Consider the following 19,274-nt stretch of genomic DNA (forward strand, 5'->3'; position numbering starts at 1 on the left):
TTTAGCTCTGGTGCAGCCTCACTTTGAGCACTGTGTGCAGTTCTAGGCCTCACAATGTTGAAATTATGTTAAGGCACACGAATGCATCCAGAGGAGGGCAACAAAGCTGGGGAAGGGGCTTGCAGGCATGTCCTCTGAGAAGCAGCTGAGGACTCTGGATTTGTCTAGTTTGGAGAAAAGGAAGCTGAGGGGCACCCTCACTGCTCTCTACAGCTTCCTGAGGATGGGAAGGGGGAGAAGGAAGTGTTGATCTCTTCTTCCTGGGATCCAGTGCCACGATGCATGGGAATGGCTCTATGCTGCATCCATCAGGGGAGGCTGACTTGACATGCGGAAACATTTCTTTACAGAAAGGGTGGCCAAACCCTGGAACAGACTTACTGGAGCAATGGTTGATGCCCCATGCATGCCAGTGCTTAAGAAGGATTTGGACAATGCCCTTAATGCCATGCTTCAACTTTTGGTCAGTTCTGAAGTGCTCAGGCGGTTGGACAGTTGTTGTGGCAGGCTCTTTCGAGCTGAGCTTGTCTAGTCTAGTCTAGTCTTATCTACAATGTTTTGTGTTGTTCTGTGACGTTCTAATGCGTTTTCCTTTTAAAACTGTTAATGTCCAGCTGAACAAATAAGAAAGGTGGAAGAGAGAGAGACAAAATTAACTTCCTGCTGCAAGAAATTACGTTTCCAAATACAGACTCTGCCACAAGCATTTCCATATCCCTGTTTGCTAACATTACTTGCACCATTGCTCTAGAATTGAAAATCCAAAATATCTGTGTTGAATTCATTTAAATGCAAGGACTGTGCAGACAGCATTTATAGGCTGGGAAAGGTAACCATTTACCTAGCAAAGAAATCAAGAGTTCCATGAAAATCCACCTCTTCAGTATTTTAAAGTTGGATATATTCATACCTATGATGAAATCACAGAGAGAAATATGGAGATATTGAAGCAGATAGCAACTGAAAATTCCCATCTGTAAACAGAATAAAAATGGAAGAAAAGGCAGACTTACAGCTCTTTAAGACACAGTAAGACAGTAGCAATGACAGGGACAATGCTAATGTTGAAATATTTTTAAATAACCAAATGCATTCTCACAGCCTCTGAGGATTCTTTTTCCCCTCATCCCTTTTCCAGCTCAGGTAGAGTCCATCAGGTACTCTTTTTTAATTGATCTCAGTACAGACTTTAGTGAAGAAAGATCCAGAACTGCAAAATGACTTGCTGTAAACCTACTATCTATCCCTTCAATATATCTACACCACTGTAGCACTCCCACTGCTCCCAGAAGTTAACCCGCTCTGTCCCCATGTTTGTTTTTTTCCTTTATACTCCAGAAGGGTTCAGCAGACTCTCCAGTGCTATCAGATCCTACTATCTAAAGACTTTTCATCACACCCAGCTCTCTCCCTCTGAGAGGCCACAACTCTGTCCCAACTTCTAACTTTCTAATGTGCTCCCAAGAGAAGAAGGGAGTATTCCCAGTGTTTGCAGTAACATCCAAGCATACTGTCCATTTGAAGCCCTCCTTACAGAGACATAGGTTGCAAAACATGTTCTTTGAGGCAAGAGCCACCACAAAATTCAATGCCTTCATCCACTTCAGCAGAACTTGGCAAGGGAAGGGGGCTTATGGCTCATGTGTCCCACCTGTCCTGAAGTTTACAAAAGAAAAATGAGAAACTTTCTCTCTTTTTTCAACTGTACCACCCCGCCAAGATGGGCTGTAGCTATCTCCACTTGTACAAGGGAGGCACTTTACCCAATAGACGGGTTCACAAATCCCCAGAGAGAACCACATCTTACACTGCGAGAGGCTGTTCTGCAGGCACACACCAAGACAGCTGTTGGCAAGGTGTCTTTCAAGGCTAGTCCTGCCAGGTTCATAAATTCTGGAGACAACAAAGAAGAAACTGCACATGGTGTGAGGACCTGCTCAAGCTTCTTCTCCCTCCTGGGGTCTTGGTCCCCAATAAACTGACCATGGTCTGACTCAGCACTTCAACATTCTTTTGCAGATTGTTGAGGATCTCAAAACACACCACATGTACCATTTTTTTGTTCCCATTGGGTGAACTGTCTATTTAATTTGATGATCACTTACTATGACCTCCACAGAGACAGGGAGGACTGCTAAGTAAAATGTGTTCCTCTACATTACCATACAGACAAAGGTGTTAGAGACAATAATGAAATTTGCAGTAGAAGAATTTTTCAGGTTCATCACAATTAAGAAAGACAAAGCTTTAAACAGAGGCTAGGAAAAAAAAGACTAATACCGGTAATAAAAAAAGACCACAGAGGTTTAAAGAAAATTAGTAGTAAGAGGCAGGCATGAAATCATGGCTATAGGGTAAAGGTCAAGAAGGAATATTCTTAAACTAATTGGAAAAGAAGGAAATTCTTGCAGTTCTTACACATTTAGAAGTACAATATGCAAATAGCATTAAAGAGAAGAAAATGGTCGGGTGTGAAGAAGACAAGTTAGGGAGCTATCAAGCTACTGTATAATTTTCTAGTACAAATAACTAACTTCTTTGTATCTTTTGATATTTAAAAATAGATGAAGCATTGAAAAAATACCAAGTAGGGAACAATGCCACAATAGTCTAAGGGAATTGGACTAGGCAACTTCCATTTTTCTTTTATGATATGCACTTTAACAAAAGCCAAGATGATTTTAAACACGGAGTCTGAAAGGAAGAATATAAAAGATACTGAAGATGAAAGCCAAGAGGTTCAGAGTTCGAAGAAAGGCTCTGCTTAGAGTAAGGAAAAAATAGTCATGCAACCTGTGGAAGAAAGAACTAGTGTTAAAAGGAAAAGAGTGAGGACAAAGACATTATATGTGGTTTATAAATCAATATAAGAGAGACAAGAGTTTCAATGCAAAATTGATCAGTTTTCAAAACTGACTAAACCAGGGTTAATCGAATGATAACAAACAAAATGAAAAAAAAAAAACAAACCCCAAAACATTAAGAAACCGAGAATAATTTTGGAATGTCTCCGGGAGTTCTGGGGTTCCAGTCACTGGCTCAAATTGAGCTGTCAATAACTTCTAGGTCAAGCACAAGTTTTAGCATTTCAATGTTAGTAAAATGATAGGAAAAAATTAAGGACTATTGTCCTTTCATTTTTATTTTTTAACTCCTATGTATATTGGTGAATGTACACATTTGGAAAAATATCTAACTTAGGACTTGGCATTTAAATAGAGCTTTGATTTTGGTAGAAACAGTTTTTCCAACAAGGAGGGCTGCACACAGAGAATAAATAATGATAACTATGAATAACATAATTCAGAGCAACAAGATCTTGTAGCTCACAAAGCATAAAGAAGCAAAAGAATTTCTATGCATGAATAGATCCTGTGTGGTCTAATTCCTTCATCTGCTAGACAGCAAGGTTCCTTCAGCACATTTTTCTGTTTAACTGATGTTCACAAGTCTTGTGCCTATGCAGCAGAAAAGGTGGCTGAAAAAAGTATGCAGGTAACAGAACTGAAAATGGTGAAAGCAGGAATTAGTGCAAAGAGGGAAAGAGAGGAAAATAATTATGACACGAAAATCCACAGTGATCAGTGAAAAGTTTGAAAGAGTTCAGAAAGTTGAGAAGTAAATATAACCTATTAGCAAATCTAATAGGAGGGGAAAAAAACCCAAACAAAACAAACAGAACTATAAAGGGATTTTAAAAACAGAAAATTCACTTAGACTGCATGACAGAAAAAGAAATAATCATATCACAGAAAACAAATATCACTGTTCCCCATGACAAGCCTGGAGGTCCAAGCGATACTTAATTTCACTAACCAGAGAACAGTTGTTAAGGTGACGAATGCCAGAAGCATTCAATACTACTCAGTTGCTGAACCAGAAAGTATTCAATTTTCATGAAATCTGCTTCGAACCCTGAAAGAATGCTAGAAAGCAATGGAGTGATCAGTCTGTAAAGCACCAGCTAACAAAATTGCAAGGATCCAGACCCTGAATCGTTACCCTAGGGTACAGGGGTCCCTGTAACCTGAAATATTAAGTGTACATTCACAATGATCAGAAAACATGAGATCTAAAAATCTGATGGAATTCTAGGTCTGAAAAGAATAAACAAGAATGAAAAGTGAATGAAATTGAGGCATGGAAACAACAAATTTAGGTTTTCAGCTCTGAAAATTCCTCTTACAGTCAGGGCTACAATTCCCTTTAAAAAGAAGAAAAAAATAGAATAGAGAAGGAGAAGGAGAAGGAGAAGGAGAAGGAGAAGGAGAAGGAGAAGGAGAAGGAGAAGGAGAAGGAGAAAACAAGTCTATACTCTAAAGGTATAGAAGAAACCTTGCAAGTGTTTTTTTGATATCTTACTTACATACAGATTCCAGCTCCTTCAAAATACTTTAAATAAATATAGTGACTGAACTTCGAATTAATATTATATTAATTCAATTTAGTATGACATCCATTTGGCTGGCAGATAAACTAACTAGAAGGTCACAGAGCTAGCCTTGAGCCATGTGGCAAATCATTTACAAATCGAGATGCAAACAGCCCTCCTTCTAAGCCTCTTTACAATCCCAGAGTGCAGTTCACAGAGTAAAATCTACCTTTAGTGCAAAAACATGATCAGTGCAGGGCCAATGAGAACTGAATTTTTGACTCAACATGGCCATCTTACAGCCTTCCTCAGTTACTCTTACCTGCCTCCCTCAATTAAAAATAAAACAATACATTTTATTTATTAGGGATTACATACATTTAAATACATTTTTATTACTTAGGAACCAAGAGATTTCATGCCCCTGTGGAAAACTGATGTTCTAAAAAATTCACTTATCCAACATTTGAATTACCGCAAAGTTGTCTAAGTTACAGCTTCCCATTGGCTGTCAGCATTAATCTTGGAGCACTCGGCTACATTTACTTAACGACTCAACCAGTTTGGCCTGCCCTCTTAAGACCCAAGTGTCACATTTGCATAGGTGCTATGATGGGAGGAGTGGATAATTAAACACATATGGGCTCAGTGGACATAGGAATATTTTCTATTAAATGCTAGAGAAAGGCTTAATGCAGAGACTGTTAGTTATATAAACTTAATATAGACACCCAAGCACGCTATGGAAAAGGTGCTCTAGGGCAACACCTCAGAAGTCCTTTGGATGGAAAATCTTTGCTATGATAGCTCTGAAAATGCGGTTTACAACAGTCTGACTGAAGAGCTGCTTAGTTATTACAGAGCTGAGCCTCAGTCTACATCATGAACGACTTTAAAAAACAAATCTATAAGCCCAGCAGGCAGAAAAAAAAGCATATGCTTAATAGATGGATCTCTCAGCTTTCCCTATAGGAAGGAAAGGGCAGTAGCACTTCAGCAACTCACTGAAAGTTTGCAAGTAGAAACACTTGAGTGCAGATTTACTTTATTCTAAATGAGATTTTTTTCACTTGTTATAAAAAAATAGATAACAGAATACCCTGACATATTTATATGATTCCAAATAGAAAGTGATGTGCTTGTTGACATTAATAAGTAATTATCAGACTCACTTATAGGGTCTGATTCAAATAACCTACAATGATTAATTCCTGTGATGCCCAGTGCTGACAAGAACAGGCTGGGAAACAGCCAGAAGCTGTAGCTACATGTAGTGCTAATGGTCTGTGAATAGACCTTACAAAGAGCTCACTGATTTATCACAGAAAGCTAAATGCTATTATGTCAATAAGGAAGCTCTGAAAACTGTATCTAATCTATTATTGAGGTGATATATATTCCACATAATAGAAGTGTCAGATGTTTTGGGGTACTGGAGGTGAACAACTTTTCAAGAGATGGAGGAGATAACAACACAAGTGTAGGAAGAAACTGATAAAAAAGACAATAGGAGAAGCAGAAATCCTTAGCTTTAATACATGATTATTTATAGTACTTTTTTTTTTTCTTTAGAAATGGAGCTGCACACTTAAATCTGGATTGGAAGCCAATACTCATAAAAATTCAGAAGAAATTGGTTCCAGCCCTTACTTTTGTGGGAAGTTTAGTCCAATATATAGACCTTCACGCAGGCAAAGACTATGGAATTTCTTGCAGCCAGACATGAGTTTGCTCTGCCCATATTCCAAGGCAACAAAGGATCTGCAAGGTTACAGTAAGGGTGGCATTTGCCAGTATCTGCCTCAAACCATGATACATATAATCATAAAATCAAGGGCAGCAAAGTGGCTTAGGGGATCTGCAGTCCCTTGGCTTCCTTTTCTAAATGACCTCAGAACACAAAATACATGGGGTCAAGCATTACAGAAGTGTTGGCTGAGAAAGCACTGAAATAACTGGAAAAAACTGTGATGGGAATGCAGAAATTACATAGCCTGGAAATTCTGCAATAGAGAATAAGTTTGCCTTAAAACATAAGAATAAACACACACACACTAAGAAGCCAAGAAAGTATAATAGAAAATTCAGGCTCAGTTGCTCAGTTACTAGCACATTCATTGTTTTCTCTATTGTTTATATTTTTAATAGCAAAGTAGCATGACAATATCTGTCTGCACCCCATTAGCTGCGGTAGAGGATGGGTTTATTACAACAAGATAAGTAATAAAATTACTTCAAACAAGAAAAAATTCTTTTCAGCATGGAACTGTTAAAGCACTGCACACATTATTGACTGTCACTCAGGGAATCTTAACAACAGATGTCACTGATTTGTGAATTGGGATGCTAAACATAGCCTATTATTATACCCATGCAAAATAGTAGGGAATTATTTTCAAAAAAACAAAAGCACACCAGATTTGTACATGAACAGTCTAGCCAAAGACTCATGCACAGAGGAATAATTTTGGATAGATGTATTAAACACTGCACTTCATTCAGGCACCTGCCCCATGGGAAAGCACTTAAATTTTCTCTACCATTGGCTCTAAGACTCCCTACTTCCACAGTCCCCTTAACGCACCTATACACCTTTGCAGACCTCATGCTTCTCCCCTCCTATTATGGTTTCCCATCTCTATTGGCATCTCCACAGCTCTGAACACAGGTTTTACCCTTGTGGTTTTCTCCTTTGCCCTTTTCTTGTGCAAATTCTGGTTATCAGTCTTTTTCGGTATCCCGACTTTAAACTCTATTTTTACTAGGAAACAGATTCTACATGCAAGAAAATGTGCAAGCTTTTCATATTATCTCTAGGAGTTATTCCTAAGGCCACTCAGCTTTTTGTTACCTCTCTTCTTCAGTGCCCGAAGGTGGTGCTCTTGTTACTCAAGAAGCCTTATTGATAGTTTTACAGTGGCTTTGATACTGCTGAGGAAAATCACATTGCTCTGGACTTGGTCTACTAATATCACCAAATATTCTGTAGGCTTCCATATTCACCTGCATTCATAGGCGAATGCACAGCAGTGCAATTTTCAATAAAAAGGTTTAGAGCATGTCTAATTCCTTAAGCTCAGTCAAATGTAATTATTCCTGACTGAATTTTATGTGTAAAAGAGTAAGTAAAGCATATCTGCTTACTGTCAAGTGGAACAAAATTAAGATTATTAAAACTTTTGGGAGCACAAGGACACAAGCCTGACAAAAGAATGAAAAAATGTTAATGCAAAAATATGTTACTGAAAAATATAGTGATAAGAAACAGGTGCATAGAGGAAGAAAAAGTCACATTAGGTGAGTCTGTAGACATTTTCCATGGAATACATCACCGTTCCTACCTCTAGGCATGCTGTGGATTAAAAATGTTGATAAAATATTTCTTGATTTAAATACAGCACAAAAATTTCCTGTAGGAAAACTGAGTGCAAGACAAATTGCTGTAAACTGTTACCACCACAGATGGGTTGAAACTGCATTACAACAGTATGGAGCTTCCAATGATTTTTCAGCTAATGCATATAAAAAGTTGTCTCTATCTTGAAAGGGCTCTTGAATTCAAAGAAAGGTTTTTAGGTTTCTTAAGGAATGGTGAAGTCTCTTTGTCTGGACATTGCATTTTCTAGATTTAAAAACGATCCCTATAAAACTGAACAGTAGGAAACAAATGCTTATAATCCAGGTCCTTCAGTGTTTCCCTAAAGTTCAGAGATGTGGATCTGCAGAGATAACCACTTCCTGTATTTTACAGAGCTAAACCTAACATTTTTCATAAAACAAGAGCAGCTGGCAGCCTCAGACCAGCACGTGTCCCAGTGAGAATGAAAGCACGTGCCAAACACATGCGAGTCTTGTCATCTCTTGTCATGGCTATTGATTTGTGCAGGTCTGGGTCAAGGGAGAAGGGAAAGAAAATAGCAGTAAAGAGAAGAAAGAAGGAAAAAAAAGGCACAGACTTATACTTGGCTCTGAAGCAAAACTTTGAAAGAGGGGTTTTTTTGGACATAACTGAGGGAACATATCTGGGAGAATAAGGAACCAAAAGACTTGACCAAAAGACTTGACTTTACCCTAGGGTTCAGGACTCAGCACATTCCTTTTACAAGGCCATGGTTACATTTTAAATTGTCAAACTCAAACAACTAGATTTTATCCTGAACTCCTTGTTCACCTGCAAGACCGTACAGTTTCGTCCAACCACTTGTATCAAAAGGGATAACTCTTTCTAATCATGCTTAATGGATAAAACTAGATATTACTAAGATTATATGTTAGAGCAACAAAACAGGCTATGGGTCTGATTGTCAAGCATCCTGATATTTCCAAGTGTCTCCAATTTTAGATAGATAAATGGTGTTCATCTAAATTGAACAGTGCAGTGAGCTGTTTTCTTTGCTTATATACAGCATTGAAATGCTTGGAGAAATGTGTTATACCTCAGGAGGAAAAACGTTTTAAAATTTCCACCCAAACACTCTTAATTTTAACCCATACAAGTCATTAGTAGTTTCTAGCTTTAGCTTGAGCATTAATTGGATGTGCAGAGTGAGCTCAGAACAGGCTAGCAAACTGATATAAGTTCTTCAATTACATGATTCTCAATGACTAGCCTAATAAGCTCCTACTTAAAACTATGCCCAACCCCTTGTATATTCAGTTATGACTCTGACTGGCATTATTTTTATACCTATATCTACTCCATGTAGTATAATCTTACACATTTTTTTTAGTGAACCATATACACTAGGTATTTAAAAAAAAAAAAACAAACAGTAAATTACTCTAATATTTTTAGTTCAGCTGATGTGTCTGGAGTTACTCTCATACAATGAAGAATAGCAGCTCACCACAAGTCCAAAAGAGTACAAGCATTCAGATTTTAACCATAATGTTGGCTGCAAAGAGCCCTCTCATTGACACACAGTCCCCTTTGGCACCCATGGGCAGGCTTTTTGAGGAGAAGGAGGTATATATATATGACCTCTCTCATGACTTTTGCCTTAGATTTGGCTGGAGGAAGTTAAGAACAGGGTATGAAAATAAACACACCGTGGACCACACTTAAGCAATTGTCTCCTCTCTCCTCACCTCACCCAGAAACTCCAAAAAGAAAAATTAATTATTTGCATAAAAGTACAAAAAGACTTAAATGCAAGGATAACCAAACTCAATGCACATATATAAGAATCTCTGAGATCATCTTCTTCACCATTTTTTAAATAATTGTTTCTTAAGGATAGTGCAGTGCAAACCCAGCAAATTATTGTAACAGAGCAGGAACCAATCAATAGCTAGGTAAGGCTAATGTTTTAATATTACCTTTAACAGAAGCTAGAAAAATGTTGTCTAGGAAGGGCATAGATACCTTAATGTTTATGTCTGCCCACATGAAAGTACAATGGTACTTCTGAAAAATGAGTAAGTAAGACAGAACTCGAATGGAACAGCAAGCAGAATGGGGATCTCTCCCCTCTCATGGGCTGTTTCCTCCAGGTAGCCAGCAGAGCACCCTCAACCTAACTGTGCCGGTGAGTTCCTGGCTTCATTTAAAACATCATAAGAGTGAATGACTGGTATCACAGAGCCGTCCTCTGACATGTCACCTAGGCCAGAGCCCAGGGGAATGGAGGAATCAAAGGATGCTGAGCAAGGACACAGGTAATGACAACAAAATTTTACCCTTGTACCCTACTTTCAAAAACTAGTCCAGCCTCGAATCTTGATCAGCTGCAACATGTTTCTTTCTTAAATTGCATTACAAATAAACATTTGCTTTCTTTTACTTTAAAGCAGGCCGATCACGTGCTGTGGTTCAAAAACTACCATCAACAACCCCATCAGCACACATGACAGTGGGGTAGGACTCAATGCACCTGAGGAGCAGGCTCCTGAGAACTTTCTGATTTTTACTGGCATTTGAGTATTTCAAGTGGAGGAGTTGTGCTACTAACAGCAGGGAGGAAAAGGCTTTCTGCCACAGAAAAACAGAACACCCTGGAGAACAAAGCCTCCCCAGTCATCTCTACACGAATGCAAGAAGGTGAAATCAGACACTAGAATCAGTGTCTAGTTCTCACCACTATAAAAGTTGGCTTGTGCTTACCAAGCTGATGGAAAATGTGGATATAATAAACAATGGAAATTCCCAGTACAAAGGGAAAATAAACCTTCCAATACCTGATGGTTCTCTAAAACTTATTTTGTGTTCCTTCATCTGTTTCTCCTCTTATTTTCATTTCTGGTATTTGGAATATGTAAGTATGTTTACAGACAGCATTTTCTACCTGTCCTGACTCTGAGCATAAAAACATACCCAAAAATGTAATAAGATCATTATTCTAAAAATCTTAAATCCAAAACAGGAAAGAACTACAGGTATAGAGGGTAAGAAAACACAGTAATGGTAAGAATATTAACTATGTTCTTCATTGTTCTGTAATTGCCTTCTGTATTTTGTCTTCATTGGAGCAGCCAGCCAATATTCAGAGCCATTCAAGTGAAAACAAGTAAATTTTAAATGCTAATGTTGTCATTGGCAACTAATGTGCACAAAGTTCTTCTTCTCCAAACACACGAAGAAAGCAGGTTATTTCTTTGCTTAGAAACCCTCAAGTTTAACACTTAAAGCAAGCTCTTTACCCCAACTTCCAATGTAAATAGACCCGTATTATCTATGAACAGACTTGGTTTATTCTTCCAGTAGACATTAGCAAACTCTCAGATTACCTCTGAAGGCTGAGCTCTTTATGTGTCCACTCCTAAAATGAAGACTGCATTACCAAGCAGCATAGCCCGATGGTTGAAACAGTCGATGATAAGGTCTCGGTCTCCACACTACACACCGTTCAGAAGTTTCACTTAGTGCTAGCCTGATCCTATGGATCAATTGATGACTGGCATCCTGAGTCCATGAGGTATGTACCTGAACTACATCTTCCAGTTTTGTTTCTTCCTAATGCAATCCAACTCACATGCTTTGAGACTGCCTTACAATGAGAACTGAGGTGCAATAAGGGGACACAGTCAGGACACAGGCTTAAAAAAACACACTTGGACTAAAACACAAATGTAGATGCACCCAAAAAGACCCAGGATACCAAACTCTTGCTACATCATCAGTTTAAGCTAACTATAACTGCTTTAGGTGGTGCAGACTCAGCCAGAACAGAATGTTTTTCAAAATCCTCTGTCTTCCACTCTTTTTAGATTTTACTCAACCTCTTCTGCAAGCATTGGTATTTCTGAAAACAAGTATCTAAGTCCATCTGCCTGTTCAGTCAAGGAACACTCTCATGGCAAACTGAAGTAGGAATTACCAATATTTGCAGCTGAACTGAGCACTCCTGGCATACTCTTCAGCTTTTGAGCCACCATGCACCCATCAGTCTGAGCTTCTGAGCTAACAGGCCTCGTGAGTTTCAGTGGAATGCATATACCCATGGAGATAAACTGGTTCAAAACAGTAAAGCTGCAACAGAAGCCCAAATCACTTCAAATTCAGGAAAATATTAGACACCTGCGTGTGGTAGGTTGACCCTGGCTGGATGCCAGGTGCCCACCAAAGCCACTCGGTTAGTCCCCCTCCTCATCTGGACAGGGGAGAGAAAATGTAATAAAAGGTTCCTGGGTAGAGATGAGGACGGGAAGAGACTACTCACCTATTACTGTCACAGGCAAAAGAAACTCCATTTGGGGAAATTAACTTATTACAAATCAAATCAGAGTAGGGTAATGTGGAATAAATTTTAAAAACCTCTTCTCCCCCATCCCACCCTTCTACCATGATCAAATTCACTCCTGATTTCTTTACCTCCTCCACCACAGCAGCACAGGGAGACAGGGAACAGGGGTTCCACAGTTCATCACACGTTTCTGCAGCTCCTTTCTCGTCACACTCTTCTCCTGCTCCAGTGTGGGGTCCCTCCCATGAGAGACAGTTCTCCATGGATTGTGTCCAGCACTGGTCCTTCTCACAAGCTACAGTTCTTCATGAACTACTCTAGCATAGGTGCTTTACACAAGGTCTTAAGTCCTGCCAGAAGGACTCCTCTGCTTCAGTGCACGCTATTCTTTCCAGAGATTCAATTCCATTTGAGTTTTAGTTTCCCTAATTTCATCCCTGGATGCTTGGACAATGTTTCTGGAATTCCTTCCAGGTTACCCATCCTTGCTTCCCCCCCTTAGTATGCTTCATTTTTGTGTTTGATTTCAGTTAGGAGCTCCTTGTTCCTCTACACAGATCTTTTGGCATATTTGCCTGACTTAATATTCATTGAGGTGGAGCTTTCTTGAGTTTGGAGGAGGTGATCCTTGAATATTAACTAGCTTCCTTAACTCACTCCTTCTTCCCAGAGCCTTATCCCATGAGACTCTCCAAAGCAGATTCTTGAAGGGGCCAGAGTATGCTCTCCAGAAATCCAGAGTTGTAAGCTTAATTTTTTTCCCTTCTCCCTTCACTCAGGATCCTGAACTCCACCTTCTCATTAAGTAGATCTCTAGTGATAATTTACAATTTTCTGTATTATATTTTTTTCAAATTTTTTTAACTTTTTTTTTTTCAAGTGTAGAATATATCTTCTATGATATTATTCTTTCAAGTTGAAGGCAGTTTCTTAATTGTACCTATATTGGAAAGATTTTTTTTTCAGAGGCAATAAATAATAAATTGTGTGCACAATGGACTTCATCTTTTGATAAACACGTATTCCAAAAATGTAATACTGCACTATTGGCGTATTACAGGATGTTATGTCTGTTTCACAAAAATCTGGCATATCATATAAACAGAAGTAATTTCATAAATTTCTTTGTTTTTAAAAGAGAATTCCAGTGACATGAAAAGAAAACAATAATGAAAAATATGTTTCACATTATTGGAAAAACAAATAAATACCACTTTGACGTTGCAACAGCTTCTACTTGTTGTTGTAATGCAAAGCAGAGTGAGGACATACATATCATTTCCTGCTTTTTCATAAATCTAATTTTTCTGTAACTCATGATCTTCAACATGTAAAAGCACAAATACAAAAGGGAGTTATATCTATTTTATTAATTCAGGTTTGCAGTTTTTTTACAATCCTGAAAAATAATCACATTTTAAACAAAACCAGTGAAACGTGGCCTTTTGTTTATGCCATTTTCATAGCAGTTTTGGAGGGAAGAAATAGAACTGTGGGATACACAGCAGTTCTACAGGTATTTCTTTACAAGTGTTGTGTATTTAAGCTATTGTCTCACCAAGACACCTACATAATTTCAGTGTAGGAGAAAAGCAAATTTACAACACTGGGATAATTGTTATAATGGTTTAATGTTTCTTGGAACTGTAGGAGAAACTGTCTACAAATGCTCACTTACATCACTGGGATAATTATTATAATAGTTTAATGTTTCTTAAACTATTATAAACAAATTATAATATAATAAACTATTATAATATAATTGTTTCTTAAATTATTATAAACAAAGAAATAAAAAGTGACAGTATCAATATTTATCTTTTTATTAAAAAAGGTATCTGAAAACACAAGAGCACAGAACGGGAGCTTCTTTGGAGAGACAATTGCAGCTGATTTATCAAGATAGAATGGTAAAAAGATTCATACCCTTTCTGGTGAAATTTCCATCTCCAGAATAAAATATAGTCATCTAAATAGCTTGATAGGTGCAGGACCTTCTGGCAGCACTAGTTGTAGAGGCCCCATTTTCTTTCTTTCAGTCCTAAGAAGCAACTTTTTTCTTCCTAAAGACCATTTAGGATCAGAAATGAGCCTGATGTAAGTCATCAGGGAAGACAGATTCTTCTTCAAGCCATTGAGTTCCCTTTGCTTGAGAAGTGATTGGAGAGAGGAGAGATAACCCTTTTGGTTACAGCCTAATTAGCATTTCTGATACATTGAAGAGTAAATCTGTGCCAGCACCTTCCACTGTTTCCAAGTAGAAATGCAAATATAATTTTAGTCACGTCAATTTGGAAAACCTTAGTTTAAGAATACACATTATTAACCTTTCTGCACTTTTGACATGGAAACAAAGAAAAACTTTTCACTTTCGTAAAGCACTGTGAACCACAGAGGAAGGTGCTAAATAATATATTTTATTAAATAATTTATTTTAGCACACCACTGAATTCTTACTGAATAGGTCTACCTATATGACTGCCTGTGAATTTAGTGCATTATTTACACTCAAGAATAACAAACTGCTCTTGTAAAGAACCTGTGCTACAAATCATAAAATGCTTCTTCTAGAGGGTAGAGTTTTATTAAATGAATACTACAGGTGATTAGATACTGAGGTTTACAAATGAAATAGAAATAAACATCAAGATCTATTGCTGTCTGCTATAGAGCAAGATTAAAACAAATTATCTGAAATAGGCATTTTGAAGTTAAAACAGTTTTAAGAGTCAATCTCATGGATATGAGTATCCCATACATAACTGAAAGTTACTGTTTTCATTGCTTTACTAATTATATTCCTCGCATAGAAGTAAGCCAATTGTTGAAAAATTATGACGATAAAAGTTTTATTACTATGTAACATTTATATACACAGAGACGTGTTCTCAGGAAAAAACCAGTGCAATAGTGCACCTAGCTTAGAAATATTATCAGCTTGCAAGAAAAGCAGTGTTGAGAAAATGTCTGAAATGCCTATTACTCCTAAACAAGGCTGCAGGAAAAAACATGTTTTGCCATCTTTTCAATACATACACGTACACTGCCTTTGCCCGAGGAGCTTCACTGGCTAGTTAGCGAATAAAACCCGTCTGAACTGAACCTTGCGAGGCCAAGTCACGACTCAGACTCAGAGAAGCCAACTCATATCTGCCCGCGTGGTTCAAAGCAGCAATGAGCAATGCCTTGCTGGCCTTCTCGTGAACACATAGGAAAGAAGAGGGCACCTAAAACATTACTCACACCATAAAAGAAACAAGAAAATCCTCAGTCTTTCCCTTCAAAGTATTACAGATTTAAAAAATGTGCAAATTCTGGATTAAATAACATTTCTGTCCACTCTCCCAAGACTCAAACCTGTTTATAATTGATAAAATGATTACTTAAGGGAAAAACCTCCCATACATAAACAAGCACAACCCTCCTGGTGTCTGAAGGCAGCTAGTTTAACTTTATAGTTTGTTGACCAGTGACATCTAGTGGTGATTTTATATTATACCAACACTCAATTCCACACACTGAAGCTTTCTTTGCCTGTTTATGTCAGAGCACAAATTCACCAAAACTGAATTTCTCGTTTTGATACCACCCTATGTAACACTTTCATTCTAAACATTATGCTTTGCTCTTACTTTTGTTCACACACAGCTCGTGAATCACCGGAAAGGTGTGATATTCCTGAAAAGATATGAAAGGTCTGCAACTTCATGGCTGAGTTTAGCCCATTTTCAGGACTGGAGCAGTAAAGACTTCTAGAAAAGACATTATAATAATTAATGAAAGTGGGGTTTGCTCTCTCGGCAGAAACCTCAGATGGCACTTTCTATCAAAATAACTAAGAGTGCAACTCAAGAAAAGCAGTGCCTTGACCTCTTTCATGTTGCCAATTCTCAGTGTAAGCAGGGACATGTTACTATAAACAAAAATACAAAAGGTTTATCTACATTTGCTACAACTCAGAACCCTTCCACCTCTCTTGGGAAGCTTAACCTACATCTGTTCTGATGCCAAAGCATAGATTAAATTGTTCAACACATGGTTGATCATAAGTATGACTACAGATCATATTAAAAAGCCCTGTGCTCTTCTCGAAGCAGCAAGATCAAAAAAAACCCCCAAAAATAAAATAAGAATTAATGACCATTCACAATGTTACTATGATTTTTTAGGGGTTTTAGGGAATAGGGTAGGAAAGCAGGAGGCGATAACCAAAAATAGGAGGTTTTGTTGTAGCCTCTGGCTACCCCAAGCCTGTGGACCCTGTAGAAGGACAGAACATCTGGAATTGTAGTCATCTACAGAGCACAAGGATTCAGCTCAAATGCACAGTCTCATAAGTCTGGTGGCCCTGGCTAATATTATTAAATACTCGTGAATCATAGAATCATAGAATCGTTAGGTTGGAAAGGACCCACTTGATCATCGAGTCCAACCATTCCTAACACTCCCTAAACCATGCCCCTCAGAACCTCATCCACCCTTCCCTTAAACATCTCCAGGGAAGGTGACTCAACCACCTCCCTGGGCAGCCTGTTCCAGTGCCCAATGACCCTTTCCGTGAAAATTTTATTCCTGATGTCCAGCCTGAACCTCTCCTGGTGCAGCTTGAGGCCATTCTCTCTTTTCCTGTCCCATGTCACTTGGGGGAAGAGGCCAGCTCCCTCCTCTCCAAAACCTCCTTTCAGATAGTTGTAGAGAGCAATAAGGTCTCCCTTCAGCCTCCTCTTCTCCAGGCTAAACAACCCAAGCTCTCTGAGCCACTCCTTGTAAGACTTGTTCTCCAGACCCCTCACCAGCTTTGTTGCTCTTCTCTGGACACACTTCAGAGCCTCAACATCCTTCTTGTAGCGAGGGGCCCAGAACCGAACACAGTATTCGACGTGCGGTCTCACCAGTGCCGAGTACAGAGGGAGAATAACCTCCCTGGACCTGCTGGCCACACCATTTCTGATACAAGCCAAGATGCCATTGGCCTTCTTGGCCACCTGGGCACACTGCTGGCTCATGTTCACTCAGCTGTCAACCAACACCCCCAGGTCCTTCTCCTCTAGGCAGCTTTCTAGCCAGACTTCTCCTAGTCTGTAGCACTGCATAGGGTTGTTGTGGCCCAAGTGCAGGACCCAGCATTTGGCCTTGTTAAACCTCATGCCATTGGTCTCAGCCCATCGGTCCAGCCTGTTCAGATCCCTAATGAACATGAAGGAACATCAAGACCCATATCAACTTAAAGAAGGAATAAAAGCCAGGTCAAACGTAGCTAATGGTCACCTTTATAGAATACTATTTATAATTTCACTTAAGCCCCTGACGTCAAGGTTAGAAATGCCAGGTAAAAGACTCTCAGGCAGACTAAAAATGGCAGAAATTCACACGCCAGCAGTGGAATTACTCTTGGTGAGTGATCTGTGGGGAGTAGGAAGGAGAGCATATGCAACTCTTAAATTAGTTTTCCTTCATCTATCTTTGTAATTTTCTTTTGCCATGCAAATAATGAACCGTTACATTGGGCTTAATTCTCCTAGCCCAGTTCTTTACATTCCTGGGCTTGCAGATGCAAATATTGTCTTACAATAACTTCTTTTTTATTTTCAAAACACTTGCCAAAGGGGACTCTCTCCCAACATTCCTGTTATTGCTCCAAATCCCACCCATGTGAGTAAGTAAATACTACAGCAAGAATTTCCCTTCTATGCACACACAACCTTTCAAAGTGGTTTTGACTTTGAAATAGATTAATCACTAAACGTATAAATTTGTTTAGTTGCCAGACTGTAAAATATGCTACCTCACGGAATGACATGCCATGTGTTACATAGGTCCTCCTCATAGAGATCATCTAAAATCACATTCTTTCCCTATAAGAAAGAAAATCACTCATTTTTATATGTGCCAGCTCCTGTTCCTCCTACATCATCCAATTCATTCTTCAAGGCCTCCTAATAGTTTCTGTTACGATTGAACCGTCAGAATATACTCCATCAGGTTCAGTTTGTCTTTATTCTACCGTGTAATAGTTTCATTTAACTGGTTTAAGTATTCAGCTGTTGAAAACAGCTCTAGCAGAAAATTTTGATTATTCCAACTGCTTGACATTTTTAATTCAAAGAGAGCTTGTCAGTGCTTTTCAAAACAGTCAGCATAATACAATTTTGATTTTATTCCAGCTTTTACAATACTGGGTCAGATACAATTATTTCCACTCTATTTTATAAAGATATTTTTGAAACCTAAAGCATATACACTTTCACAGACAGTTCTTCTGGAGGCCAAGTTATAACCATGTGATGCCAAATTAGACAGATTTATTCCTTAGTGTTTTACAAATGACTTATTTCCAATTATTTCCTGTTAAGTGCCCTGTTTTTTCCATGAGCTAGAATTGTGCTGAGCATTCTAAAAGGATAAATATTCAATCCTTGTAAATGTTAAAAAATCCCAAATGAGATAGTAAAAGTGCAGCATAAACCAGTCCCTTAAAACATTTGTGTCATTTCAACTATTTCAGAAGGATGAAGTAGGGAAATAAAGCCAGAAATTTGAATGATAAAAATACCTAAGAGTGAGATTCACTTTACGGAGGTAAATAGATAAGATTAATTTAATGATTATGATTCATTTTAATAGGACAGTCACAAATAATCTGACATCCTTGCCTTGGTATGATATGAACTATATCTGCATTTCCCAGCCTCAACATTTTCCAAGCCTACCCGTGACTGCATTTTAGAGATGCTTTCCTTCATTCTTGCTCACCTACAATGATACACTCAAGAACATTAACCACAAATTGGTAGTAGCTGGCACCCACTGAATGAGGTGACAGTCTCATTTATGGGAAAATTTCTAGGCATAAAAATGGTTTCATTACCCGGATTCACATTCAGGCAAACTCTGGCTGAAATCTGTAGAATTACAGAGGGTCACTCTTACTATACTGCACCAGCAAGAGGCTCTGCAAAGAAATAATGGAAATCACCAGAGCAACAATTGCATAAATGCTTTGTATGATTACGCAGGCTTTCAGAGAACATTCAAACTAGCTTGTTCTTCCAGTCGCTTTAAGCCGCACAATAGTGAAGCTGGGTCAGGACAAATTGTAGAAGACTAGCCAAGACCTTCACACTGGTAGTTTCCAAATAGCATCCTCACTGCTGGTACCTAAACTAGTGAGCTTGGGTATGCCCATATGGGCTGAAATGGCAGCTCTGGATTACAGGGAG

The 19,274-nt window shown here is 38.5% G+C and overlaps 1 protein-coding gene across 1 annotated transcript in view; it reads right to left on the reverse strand.

The window, feature by feature from the left end:
* RAMP3 (receptor activity modifying protein 3) overlaps nt 1-404 on the reverse strand; it is a 52,619-nt gene extending 52,215 nt beyond the window's left edge. Inside the window, exon 1 of the mRNA XM_054057884.1 lies at nt 382-404. Coding sequence (XP_053913859.1) covers nt 382-404 — 23 coding nt within the window. The remainder of the gene's footprint in view (nt 1-381) is intronic.
* Nucleotides 405-19,274: the final 18,870 nt, after the last annotated feature.

The sequence above is a fragment of the Cuculus canorus genome, chromosome 2 (genome assembly GCF_017976375.1).
Source record: "Cuculus canorus isolate bCucCan1 chromosome 2, bCucCan1.pri, whole genome shotgun sequence".
Taxonomy (NCBI): Eukaryota; Metazoa; Chordata; class Aves; order Cuculiformes; family Cuculidae; genus Cuculus; species Cuculus canorus.